At 39.7% G+C, this 12790-nt stretch overlaps 1 protein-coding gene across 2 annotated transcripts in view; it reads left to right on the top strand.

Annotated features, from left to right (window-relative positions):
- Nucleotides 1-12790, top strand: part of SCARB2 (scavenger receptor class B member 2) — a 64888-nt gene that overhangs the window by 41363 nt on the left and 10735 nt on the right. Inside the window, exons 5-7 of one of the 2 annotated variants that reach the window (XM_007455421.1) lie at nucleotides 5122-5213; nucleotides 8802-8921; nucleotides 11940-12109. In XM_007455421.1, coding sequence (XP_007455483.1) covers nucleotides 5122-5213; nucleotides 8802-8921; nucleotides 11940-12109 — 382 coding nt within the window. The remainder of the gene's footprint in view (nucleotides 1-5121; nucleotides 5214-8801; nucleotides 8922-11939; nucleotides 12110-12790) is intronic. The other variant, XM_007455422.1, reaches the window with a different exon arrangement.

The raw sequence follows: 12790 nt of genomic DNA on the forward strand, positions 1-12790 counted from the left end.
AAAAAAAAAAAAAATCTATCCCCCCCCCCCCCCAAAAAAAAAAAAACTTGAGTAAAATGGATAGTTGGAAGGTTGGTAAATGACAAACTTAAACTCAGGAAGAGAGGTAGGTTCAGGACAGGGTATGGAATTATGATGAATTTCCCCATCTTTAAATTTGTGGTTATTCTCTGGGTCTAACTACTGGAGAACCTCACCCTCATCATGTAATCTCTTAGCATTTCAGTTGCTTAGTGGTAATAATACTGCCCCTCTACCTTCAGGGATATATAAAACTTAAAAACTGTTCAAACGAAATGGTAAACAACTTTTAAATATTATCTTTGCAAGAGGAGGGTGGTCCTAGGAGTAGGGTCCCACCAACCCTAAATCCTTCACTCTGGGCAAGCAGACCCAACAGATGTTCCCTAGAAGCTTCCGTCTCACAGGAGCCAGCTTCCACAGGACCAGAGGAAGCACCGATTTCTTGTTAAGCTGTGACTAGACTCCCTTCTAGAAATAATTTCCAGGAAACTTCCTGCAGAAAGATACAAAGCTTTCCTTAAGCCCCCTTTGGTCCCAGTGGCTACCATCCATCTGCCAAGTAGATCCTGTTCCTAATATCTCAGTATTTCTCTGATAACTTTCATTGTATAGCTTGCTTTTTGTTTTTACACTGACCTCATCAAACTTATATAACTAATATCCTTAAATACCTGTTAAAAATGTAACTCACATTTACAGACAGATTTAAAAATTGGCACTTTTGCTTTCCCATGGCAAGGATGTGTGGTTTTACTTTATATTTTTTCTCTCTCTGCCTCTCCTTGCAAGCACCACTGTAGCTCTACAAGGCCCTGTTAGTGAAAAGCCCTGGCATTGCTCAGTTAGATTAGTAGCTGGTGTAGATTTCCCACATGCAGGAAAAGAGCATGAGACTTAGACTCAGAGGGCCTGGATTTGCATTCTGACTTTCTTGCTTAATAGCTATGGGACCTTCCTGAACCTCAGCTTCATCATTTGTAACTTGAGGCTAAAGGTATCTACACTTCAAAGTTTGCTTAGAATGGCCAAATGAGAGTCCACAAAAGTGCTTTGCAAGCTATAAGTTGCAACACATTTTAGGAACCATTATTCTTTTTCCCCTCCATGACTGGCTCAAAATAATGACCCTGAATTAATATGAATGACTGGTATATGTTTCCATTTTGGAGCCAAATAAACTGTCTCTAGTGTTGTTGGTAAAAAGGCAAAGTGTTTTTTGTTCAGTTTTTCATCTGCTCTGGCCAATCCTGACTGTGTCTCCAGCAGCACAGAGGTCCATACTTGGGCCGTCGTTCATTCAAGACCGGGACAGACCACGGGCTTCTGCACCTCACCGGCACCTCCTGCTCTGTACCCGTCTGAGCCCGGCCTCAAATCTCTCCTTAATCCCAGTGGCGTCTGCCACATTCCCCTCTGATCCCCTAGGCCTGTGTGCCCGTTCCACCTGCTCCAATACACGTTGTGATGAAAAAAGAAAACCTTAATTAAGGCCATTGAACACTTTTCCTTCAAAGACTTTAATGATTAAACAGCCAAACAATTAATGGTGCGGGACAGGGTGTGAGTGAGAAGGATGAGGTGATACAGACAGAGTGTTGGCACAGAGCTCCTGAGAACAAGGGACCTGGCTGGATATCAGGTGCTCTTATTTGCATACTGGAAAGCCAATCAGCAAATCTTTACCCGTTGATTTTAGGGTACCTCTGTTTTCCTTGGCATAAGAGAGTTCAAGCACCTCCCAGTGAGTGTGGGTTCTTGGATGTCTAAAGCGATGGTGGCTGGGGAGTATCCTTGAGAGGTCAGCCAGTCCAGCCAATTGTACTGGGAGGATGGATTATGCATGTATTACGCTAGTGGTATGAATGTTGTCTTATTCTCAGAACATTTCTCAACCTCCTGCAGTAATATGTTCCTTGTATTCAACCCACAACCCTACTGCAATAACACAAAACCTATTTATTACTGCTTGTTCTCAAACAACAAAAGTTCTAGCAAGTAACAGGGAAGCATTGACATTCAGTGTCTGACTCTTGGGCCAATAAGAGCTGGGGAGAGCTCTTGGACATACTCCGAAATATTTCAGTGCTTAACCACTTAGCTTAACCCACATCTGAGTTCATTGGAGAACTTCAAGAAGTAACACAAGCATTTTTAAAATTTGGTGGTTCAGCATTTTTTTATGTGAATTTGCTTCTAAATTGTTGTACGTTCATATTGTCGCCCTTAAAGAGGAGTCCTTTCTCGTATCTCAAAGTCATGTAAAATTTCGTATGTGGAACACAACGTGACTATTATGTATGTGGACCATGTTGATATATTGACATAGCTGGTGAAGTAGTGTTAAGTGACAAAAAGAAGAACCCAAGTGTAGGCAAAAATGTTGAAAAGAGAATTCACAAAAGGTATGAATGTTGTTTTAAGGAAAATGACTGAATGTAAAAAAAGAGCTCAACCTCAGTGAATACAGAAATTCGAAAAGAGATAAGAAACCCCTTTTTTGTTGATCCAATAAGCAAAGTTTAACAAAAGGCATTTGGAGAATGTAAACTGATTTATCTTGCTGTTTCCACTGGGTGACCTTGAGCAACTTGATACTATGTTTCAAAGGTTTAAAAAATGTTCATGTTCTTTTATCTAGCAATTTCACTTTTAGTGGTCTATTTAGAAAATAAAAGCACAGAAAAAGTTTTTAGTCATAAAGATATTCATACATTATTTATAGTAGCAAAACAATTCAAAACTAAATAGTCAATAATAAGAAAATGGTTAAATTATTTCCACATAATATTATGGAGTCATTAAGTTGTACCTAGGAAGAACTTTCGATAATACAGGAAATATATTATACACATAAGTAAAGAAATTGTATATATGTATACACAATTGTATATATGTATAAAAATTGTGTATAGCAGATACTATATGTGTATGTTATATATAATATATCTTAGTTCTGTAAACAAATTTTGTGTAGAGAAAAGACTGAAAAGAAGCAGACCAAAATACTAAAAAATAAGTACATGTATGTTGCTTCTTGAAGTCCTCCATTTAACTCAGATGTGGTCTAAACTAAGTGGTTAAGCATTTAAATGTTTCAGAGTAACCCATGCTATTTCCCAGAAATCAAAGCTGTATCCCAGATGAAGAACTTGTAAGAATGTACAGTGTGTCTGTCTGTGCCATTAAGAAGTGTAACTTGGGCTTCCCTGGTGGCGCAGTGCTTGAGAGTCCGCCTGCCGATGCAGGAGACGCGGGTGAGGGGCTGACTGACAGCACTCCAGCAGTTAAGTCCTTCCCTGAATGGGGAGCTGAGCAGTGCCTCAGTGTCTACCAAAATTCCCCTGTATCCACTAGGAGGGACCAGTTTGTTTTTTTAGCATCATTAACTCATGGATTTAAATATGTATATATTTAGAAAACTTGCCATTGACTTATAAGTATGGAAAGACGCACAAATGTATGTAAATATACAGAAAAAAAAAAAAAAAAAAAAAAAAAAAAGAAGTGTAACTTGGAAAGAACATACAGCTCAAGAAAACTTTAATTGAAAAATGAGATTATATTAATACCACTTTTTTTCTATTCAAGTATATAATTGGGTCCAGGCCCTAGATTTATGCTTTTTTATTTTTTAATTGAGATATAATTCTCTTAACATAAAATTCACCATTTAAAAGTATACATACACTTCAGTGTTTTTTAGTATATTCACAACGGTGTGCAACCACCAGCACTTTACAATTGCAGAGCATTTTAATCAGCCCCTCCCCCCAAAAAAACCACAACTTGTTAGCAGTCATTTCCATTCCCCCCTCCCACCAGCTGCTGGTAACCACGAATCTACTTTCTATCTCTATGGATTTGCCTATTCTGGACATCCATATAAATGGAATGAAATTCATATGAAATCATACAATATATGATCTTTTGTGTCTGGCTTCTTTTATTTAGTATAATATTTAGAAGATTCATCCATGTTGTAGCATGTATCAGCACTTCATTCCTTTTCACGGCTGAGTAATATTCCATTGTGTGGATATACCACACTTTGTTTATCCATTCTTCAGTTGGTGAATATTTGGTTTATTTCTACTTTCTGGCTACTATGAATAATGCTGCAAATGAACATTTGTGTACAAGTTTTTGTATGACCATTAGATACAAACCTTGGAGCGGAATTCTCTTGGGTATATCCATAGGAGTAGAATTTTGGAGTCATCTGGCAACATTATGTTTAACATTTTGAGGAACTGCCAAACTGTATTCCACAGCAACTGCAACATTTTACATTCCTACCAGCAATGCAGGAAGGCTCTAGTTTCTCCACGTCTTCACTAACAATTGTTCTTTTCCTTTTTTTTTAAATTGCCATCCTCATGGGTATGAAGTTGTATCTCATTGTGGTTTTGATTTGCATTTTTCTAATAACTGACAATATTGAGCATCTTTTCATGTACTTATTGGCTATTTGTATATTTTCTCTGGAGAAATGTCTCTTCAAATCCTTTGTCCATTATTTAATTGGGCTCATACTTTTTAAAACCATAAAGTAATAATATGGTTAATATGGGATTTAGCAAAATAGTTACTCTATTCCCTAGTTGTGGCTCAGTCTCATGAGGCAATTAGGCCCAACTAGGGCAGTTTCATACAGATTAAATGTGTTAGTTACTGTATCAGTTAGGGTTGTCTAGAAAGACACAATCAATGGAGATCTATATATCTGTTCAGGAATTTATATTAAGGAATTGTCTTATGCACTTGTGGGTCCTGGCAAGTGGCAAGTCTGAAATCCATAGGACAGGCCAGCAGGCTGGAAGCCCAGGCAGGATTTCTATGTTTTAGTCTTGAGAAGAGAACTCCTTTTTCTCCAGGAAACCTCAGACTGTGCTTTTAAAGGCTTCAACTGATTGAATGAGCCCACCCACATTATCAACAGTAATCTCCTTTACTGAAACCGAACTGATCACATCTACAAAATACAGCAACATCTAGAGTATTGTTTGACCAAACAACTGGCCACCATAGCCTAACCAAGTAAACACATGAAATGAACCATCACAATTACCAGAAATGACCATATTCACTTATTTTCAGAAAAATGGGACTAATGATGGAGACTATGTTTTTCTAACTGGAGAAGACAATTACCTTAACTTTTCCAAGATTGTGGAATGGAATGGAAAAACGTAAGTCTAATGATTTATGGGTGTAATTATTTCTTCAATTTTCATTTAATTGAACGTCCACTTCTGCTTCATTTCAAAGAAGTTTAGCACTATCATTTTTTAGATGAAAAATCTATAAATTAAAAAAATCTATAATTATGTAAAATATCCTATAATATAAATGATATAGTATAAATATGTAAAATTATTATCTTGTAAATCAAGATTGGGAATCACAAGCCAATGAAAAGTTTTGCTCTTCCTAGTCATTGAATGATATGTAGCTGCAGTGCAAATGCTTCTCCAATCACTGCTTGTTTTGGGGGAAGGAGAGACGTTCTTTTTTTAATTTAATTTAGTGATTCTGCATTGTTTGTGTATTTTTTTTTAAGATGAAATGCATTTGAGGTCAGCATTATAGCATTTCAAAATATTTTTAATGTTCATAATTTATAAACAAACTACCTCCAAATAGGGACTGAGGCAGCTTGCAATAAAGCCACCCATAAAGCAGAATGATTTTTTTAAGTCATAGAAATTAGAAATCTTCAAGAGAAAAGGAGGCTAATTCTTCAGGAACTATGGTAAGAGGAATTTTGTTTTTGAACATTAAAGTTACTTCGCAGCTTCCCAGAAATACAGGCAAGAAAACTGGCGTGGAATATTATCTGTACAACTTTTCTGTAAAGCAAAAACTGTTTTTGAATTTTAAGTTTATTTAAATTTTTTAAAACACACATATCCAGGTACATACACATACATTTGCACATGCATGAGGGCGCGCACGCGTGCACACACACACATTCCCAAGGATATAAGAACCCTAAAAGAATATGAGAAACTGGCAACAGTATTGCCTTTGGAGGGTTAACTAGATGACTGGGTACTGAGCTGGGAGGGAGATTTACTTGTAAACAGAATATAGCTGGATTTTGTTTTAAACCCAATCTGTTACTTTCTTTCCATATTTTCTTTCTCCTTTTAATAGGAGAGTTTAATCCTTTTATATACATGTTGTAATTACTGATACATTTACGATATAATGATATATTATTTGATATATTTAGACCTATTTTGACACTATTTTTCACCCTTAGCTGGTTTATATCTATTCTACCCTTTGATTGTCTTTAACAATATTTTTTCTAACAGAATCTAAAGCTATCTATTATCTCTCTTCTTCAAATGATACAATAACTTTACCCATTTCTTACTACCCACACCTATGTTATTCTTGTCTACAACTTGTTTCACGTTCTTTGGAAGCCAAATATAAGTAAAAGTTCATTATTTTTATAGTAAATAATTAAATAAACCAACATATTTTATTAATTTATTATTATTTTTCCTTCTCACATCTTCCCCTTGGATTTAGTTTTCTTCTTGCTGAAGGTCATTAGTACAGTGGTTCTTAAACGGGCAATTTTGCTCTCTAGAGGACATTTGGTGATGCCTGGACACATTTTTGTTTGTCACAACTGGAGGTTGCTACTGGCATCTACTGGGTAGAGACCTGGGATGCTGTTAAACATCCTGCAGTGTACAGAACAGTCCCCCACAAAGAATTAATCAGGCTCAAAATGTTACTAGGTTGGGAAACACTCTATTAGTAGTTCCTTCAGTTAGGATCTATGGGTGGTAAACTTTCTTAGACTTTGCATATTTAAAAATATCTTTATTGCACTTTCAGCTGTTAATGGTTTTAGTTGGGTATAGAATTCTAGGTTGACAGTTCAGAATTATGAAGATGTTACTCCATTGGCTTTTGATATCTATCTTCTTCCTTGGCCTTTTGCAGTTTTACTGTAACATATCTAGATTTGAATTTACTTTATTTATTCTATTTGGCCCTTGGGGCATACTTTCAATCCAAGGTCTTGTATCTTTCTTAAATTTTGGAAAACTTTCAGCAATTATCTCTTAAATTATTGCTTCTCTGTTATTCACTCTATTCTCACTACCCTCCCACAAACTCCTATTAAATATTTATTGGAGCCTCTTGATATATTCTCTGTATCTTGATCCTTTAATTTTTAATCTTTCTGAGTTTATATTTGTATAAATTCATTAGAGCGATCTTTCAGTTAGCCAGTTCTTTCCAACTACCTGCAGTCTAGAGCTTATCCTTATATGGAGTTTTTCTTTCAGAAAACTTTTTTATTCTGTTTTTATTCTGAAGATTTCTATTTTTCATTCTTTGGGTCTCTCTACTCTTATCTCATTCTTTTTTGTTTGTTTTTAATAATTTACCATTCTTTTTTAACGGATGTTATTCTTCCATTTGTCTCTTTGAGGATACTAAACAACATATTTATTAGCCAGATTGTTCAGTTATTTTAATTTCTTCTCAGGTGAATTCATCTTATTGTTGATTTTGTTGCCTATCTCTTAGTATAAGTTTCTTTCATTAAAAAAAATGTTGACTTGCAGAATAATTATTTGGGAAGTCTGTCTGTTATCTATCTATCCATCCATCCATTCAACCATCCATCCATCCTCTCACCTCTCCCTAGGTAACACTTTTGCAGTTGCCTCCATGTAGCCTACCTAGGAACCCCAACACCAGTACACATGGTGGGTCTCCACTTCACAATTACCCAGGGTTCATCACAGATCTGGCCAAAGAGTCAGCAGGCAGCTTGACTCAGGTTCTGGATATGAGGTTGTGCCTGGGGCTTTCTGCCTCCCAGCAACTCAGCTTTGCTTTCTTCAGCCTCTCTCGCTCACCAGAAAATCCCAGCCCCCAGATCCTGGTTTCACACCCTTGATGGACCACTTTTAATCCTCATTAACCTCAGGAGCTAGACTTGCAGATCTTTCTCCTGGCTTACAGACCTGCAGCCCAGTGGGCCAGGAGTTGTAGTCCTACTCACAACTTGGCAGTTATCACCTTTCATTGTCTAGGGAGATGTTCTTTTGTGTTTGAGTAGGGTGTAGACCTTTTAAATGTTCTCTTTTTTGTTCTGTAAACCACTGCTCTGGAAGATGTCCTCAATTCACGAACTTAGAAGGCCACCTTGACCAGAAGTTAGAAGAATTACTATTTATTGCCTGTCCTTTCCTGTCTTCTGCATTTTATACTATTTTTCAAGGAATTAATTTTTAAAAACCCGTGCTCAACTGTGCTCTCAATGAGCATAAAGTTGATTCAAGGTTAAACTTTCTTGTGACCCAAAAGAAATCCTCCTTTAGCTGTTTGGAGGGGGCAGACAGTTAATACTCTGTCACAAATATTATCTCCCTGCAATATCTGTCCAGGGCTCATCTGTCCACGGGCTGGCTGTGAACAAAGCTACTGTAAATGCCAAATGGATCACTGCTTTAAGTAAGTGCATATTCCCAAACCTCTACGTGAGATACTCTGTCTTAGAGGACGGAAAGAAGGAGTTTTGGCTGTTGCCTCTGTCAGAATTGATTGGGGATTGGGGGCCTGCTTTTGCGCCTCTTGATCCAGTCCTCAACCAATACCACCCTTGTGTCTGCGTGTGAATAAGATTCTGTGGGTAGCCAGCTCCCAGTTGAGTCTTGAAAAGTCCTGACCATTAAGAAAACCCAAAAGACTAAAATCAAGTGTGACCCTCTGGACTCTTTCTTGTCTCCCAATGACAGGTCGCTTGACTGGTGGACAGCAGACGAGTGCAATATGATCAACGGAACAGATGGAGATTCTTTTCACCCATTAATCACCAAAGACGAAGTCCTTTACGTCTTCCCATCTGATTTTTGCAGGTAAGAACCTGAAAAATAAGTTCTTTGACTGTAAGACCACCAAAAATGTGAGGAATTATATATAGTTGCACTTATTCGGTGAGGATATGTATGCTTAGTGAGTGATCAACGATGATGGCATATTGAGAAACAGCGAAGCGTAGCAGTTCACAGCACTAACTCCAGAGCCTGGCTGTGTTGGTTTGAATACCAGCTCCACCGCTTACAGCTGTGTGACCTTGGGAACATTATTTAACCACTCTGTGCCTAACTTTCCTCGTTTGTGAAATAAGGATAGAAAGAGTTGCCTACCTTGGGAGTTGTTTTGAGGACAAACGAGTTACTTTAATAAAGTACTCAGCCCAGGGCCTGTCACACTGTAAATAACATTAAATGTTAGCTCTTTGTTATTATGGTATGCTCTGTCAGGTGTGAAATTTGCCCTGGTCTTCTTCCGGTCAACAGGTGATCGCTCCATAGAAGGTAAAGAAAGCATACTGCGGTCCATATTTCAGAGTTCATAGGTCTTTGCTGAGCTCTAACCTTCCCATTGATCCCATCTGCTCACACGTGGCCCACAACCTCTCCCTGGCTCCCACCTGCTATTTCTCTCCAGACGCACATGATGAAGTCCCCTCTGTGGCAGGAAGGCCTCCTGCTCTGTGACCTGATTCCCAGCTCCCCGTCATCACTGCTGCTTCTCCCGCCCTTCACCCTAAAACCGCTCAGCTGAGAGGCTGATCACACAGCCTCCCTTTCCTCTCCCACTCACTCCTGCAAGGCTTTCTGTGAGACTTCTCCTCGTCAGAAGTAATCTAGTTGGGGCTTCCCTGGTGGCACAGTGGTTGAGAGTCCGCCTGCCGATGCAGGGGACACGGGTTTGTGCCCCGGTCCGGGAAGATCCCACGTGCCGCGGGGCGGCTGGGCCCGTGAGCCATGGCCGCTGACCCTGCGCGTCCGGAGCCTGTGCTCCGCAACGGGAGAGGCCACAACAGTGAGAGGCCCGCGTGCCACACACACACAAAAAAAATGATATGGCACAGAGGAAACTCATTCTTGTTTGGTACCACTACTTCTGAAGAGCCACTTGGCAATGCTTAGTAAACCCAAAGACGTGCAAACCCCATGATTCCGCACTTCTCTCCTATGAAGGTTCCCTGACCTGAAGAACTCATGTACAAACATAAAGGAGATTTATACAGAAAAGTTCACTGCAACATGGATTGTAGTTAGGAAAAATTGGAAGTGTCAATGGAAATAATAAACAATCTATAATAGGAATAGAAAAGAGTTTTATTTGAGCCAAACTGAGGACTGTAGCCTAGGAAACACTGATTCAAGGAGCACTTGAATTTGTGTTTTATCAAACTACAAAATGGGGGAGACGTGCGAAGGCAAAAACCTCAAGGTTGCAGTTAGTTACGTGAGTTGTTTATCAAGAATTATAACTGGAGCTGGCAAGAAGTAAGAGTGCTTGTTAAGCAAGGATTGGTTGGGATCTGAAATGGTTGCATAGTTACAAGGGGAGACCTTGAGACCATAAGGTTGCAGCTGGCCACTGCTAGCAGATACTGTTTCGAGAATGGCTAGTGGTGTCCTTGAGTTTGATGCAGTTCAGAAAATTCATGTTCTCAGTGATGCAGGAATGTGTCTGAAACCACATCCACAATGGCCACCCAGCTCCATCCTGAACGTGTGACCCACAATTACTCAATTTTGATTTTTAAACACATTCTTTTCTTTAATGGTTAAAGCAGATGTACAATGCGTGTTTGACAGGCTATAAGAGAGGCTGTTCTCATTAGCATAAAGTTTAAGTTAAATCATGTGTAAGCCAGAATAATTTCCCCATATCTCAATATGTGAAAATTTCTTCCATCCAAAGCAATCTAAGTGCCTGTGAAAAGGAAAATATAAATAAATAATGGGGCTTCCCTGGTGGCGCAGTGGTTAGGATTCTGCCTGCCAGTGCAGGGGACATGGGTTTGAGCCCTGGTCCGGAAAGATCCCACATGCCACGGCACAACTAAGCCCGTGCGCCACAACTACTGAGCCTGGGCTCTATAGCCGCGAGCCACAGCTACTGAGCCCACACACTGCAACTACTGAAGCCCGCGCACTAGAGCCCGTGCTCCGCAACAAGAGAAGCCACCACAATGAGAAGCCCGCACAACGCAATGAAGAGCAGGCCCTGCTCGCCGAAACAGGAAGAAAGCCTGTGCGCAGCAACAAAGACCCATCGCAGCCAAAAATTAAACCAAACAAACAAAAAATTTTAAAATAAATAAATAAATAATGGGATATTTGTTTGATAGAATATCATATTAAAAGTAAAATATAGGGCTTCCCTGGTGGCGCAGTGGTTGAGAGTCCGCCTGCCAATGCAGGGGACGTGGGTTTGTGCCCCGATCCGGGAAGATCCCACATGCCGTGGAGCGGCTGGGGCCCGTGAGCCATGGCCGCTGAGCCTGCGCGTCCGGAGCCTGTGCTCCGCAACGGGAGAGGCCACAGCAGTGAGAGACCCGCGTACCGCAAAAAAAAAAAAAGTATATATTCTAATCAAGTATCTGTCTAATGGGGCACTTTTCCAAGCCTGCAGAATCTACCGGGCCGCACCCTTTGCCAACTCTTCGGCTTTTGCTTTGCCTCTGCCTCACCCTGGCTTCCTTTGCTTTGCTTCTGCTTCATGCATACTGGCATGTGTCCATGCTAGTCTAGGCGACTCATTTCTTTCAGCACAAATATCCATTCTAACTCATTTTCTTGATTTTCTACCACACGTTATGTTTTCTTCTAAGCCTTGTTAAGATGTTAGCATAGCTGCTGCCTCTTAAACATCTTTCATTATAATCTGTCTCCTACTTTATTACACATTCAATGGGTTGAGCTCCTTTCAAGTTTTCTTTTGCCTCTTCATTTTCCACTTATCCTGTAAGCTTTTAGCCATGTTATACCCAAGAACGGTTGGCTAACTCACTGGTACGGGCAGATCATGCTGATGGGAGCTCACAATGACTTTTTATTCTTACTTCCTAACAGGTCAGTATATATAACTTTCAGTGACTTTGAGAGTGTACAGGGACTGCCTGCCTTGAGGTTTAAGGTGCCTGCAGAAATATTAGCCAATACCTCAGACAACGCTGGCTTCTGTATACCTAAAGGAAACTGCCTGGGCTCAGGAGTTTTGAATGTCAGCGTCTGCAAGAACGGTAAGAACTCAGAGAGGGGGCATGGGCAGGAGGGTCTGGATGTAGGATTGGTGTTCTTCAACAGAGAATGTTGTCAGCCCAATAGAAAGAGCGATTTTGACCTTTCAAGAATAACATTTTGGGGCTTCCCTGGTGGCACAGTGGTTGAGAGTCCGCCTGCCGATGCAAGGGACACGGGTTCGAGCCCCAGTCCGGGAAGATCCCACATGCTGTGGAGTGGCTGGGCCCGTGAGCCATGGCCGCTGAGCCTGCGCGTCCGGAGCCTGTGCTCCACAATGGGAGAGACCACAACAGTGAGAGCCCTGTGTACCAAAAAAAAAAGAATAACATTTTGTCAGAAATAGACTCACAGACATAGAAAACAGACTTATGGTTACCAAGGGGGAAAGCAGAGGGTATAAATTAGGAGTTTGGGATTAGCAGATGCAAATTACTATATATAAAATAAAATAGAACAAGGTCCTACTGTATAGCACATAGAACTATATTCAATATCTTGTAATAACCTATAAAGGAAGAGAATCTGAAAAAAGAATATATATATATATATGTATAACTGAATCACTTTGCTGTACACCAGAAATGAACACAGCATTGTAAACCAACTGCAATTAAAAAAAAAAAAGTTTTATAATATGGCTATAGCATAGTATTTTTTTTTTTTTTTTTTTTTTTTTTTTT

Source organism: Lipotes vexillifer, unplaced genomic scaffold (genome assembly GCF_000442215.2).
Source record: "Lipotes vexillifer unplaced genomic scaffold, Lipotes_vexillifer_v1.1 scaffold749, whole genome shotgun sequence".
Lineage (NCBI taxonomy): Eukaryota > Metazoa > Chordata > Mammalia > Artiodactyla > Lipotidae > Lipotes > Lipotes vexillifer.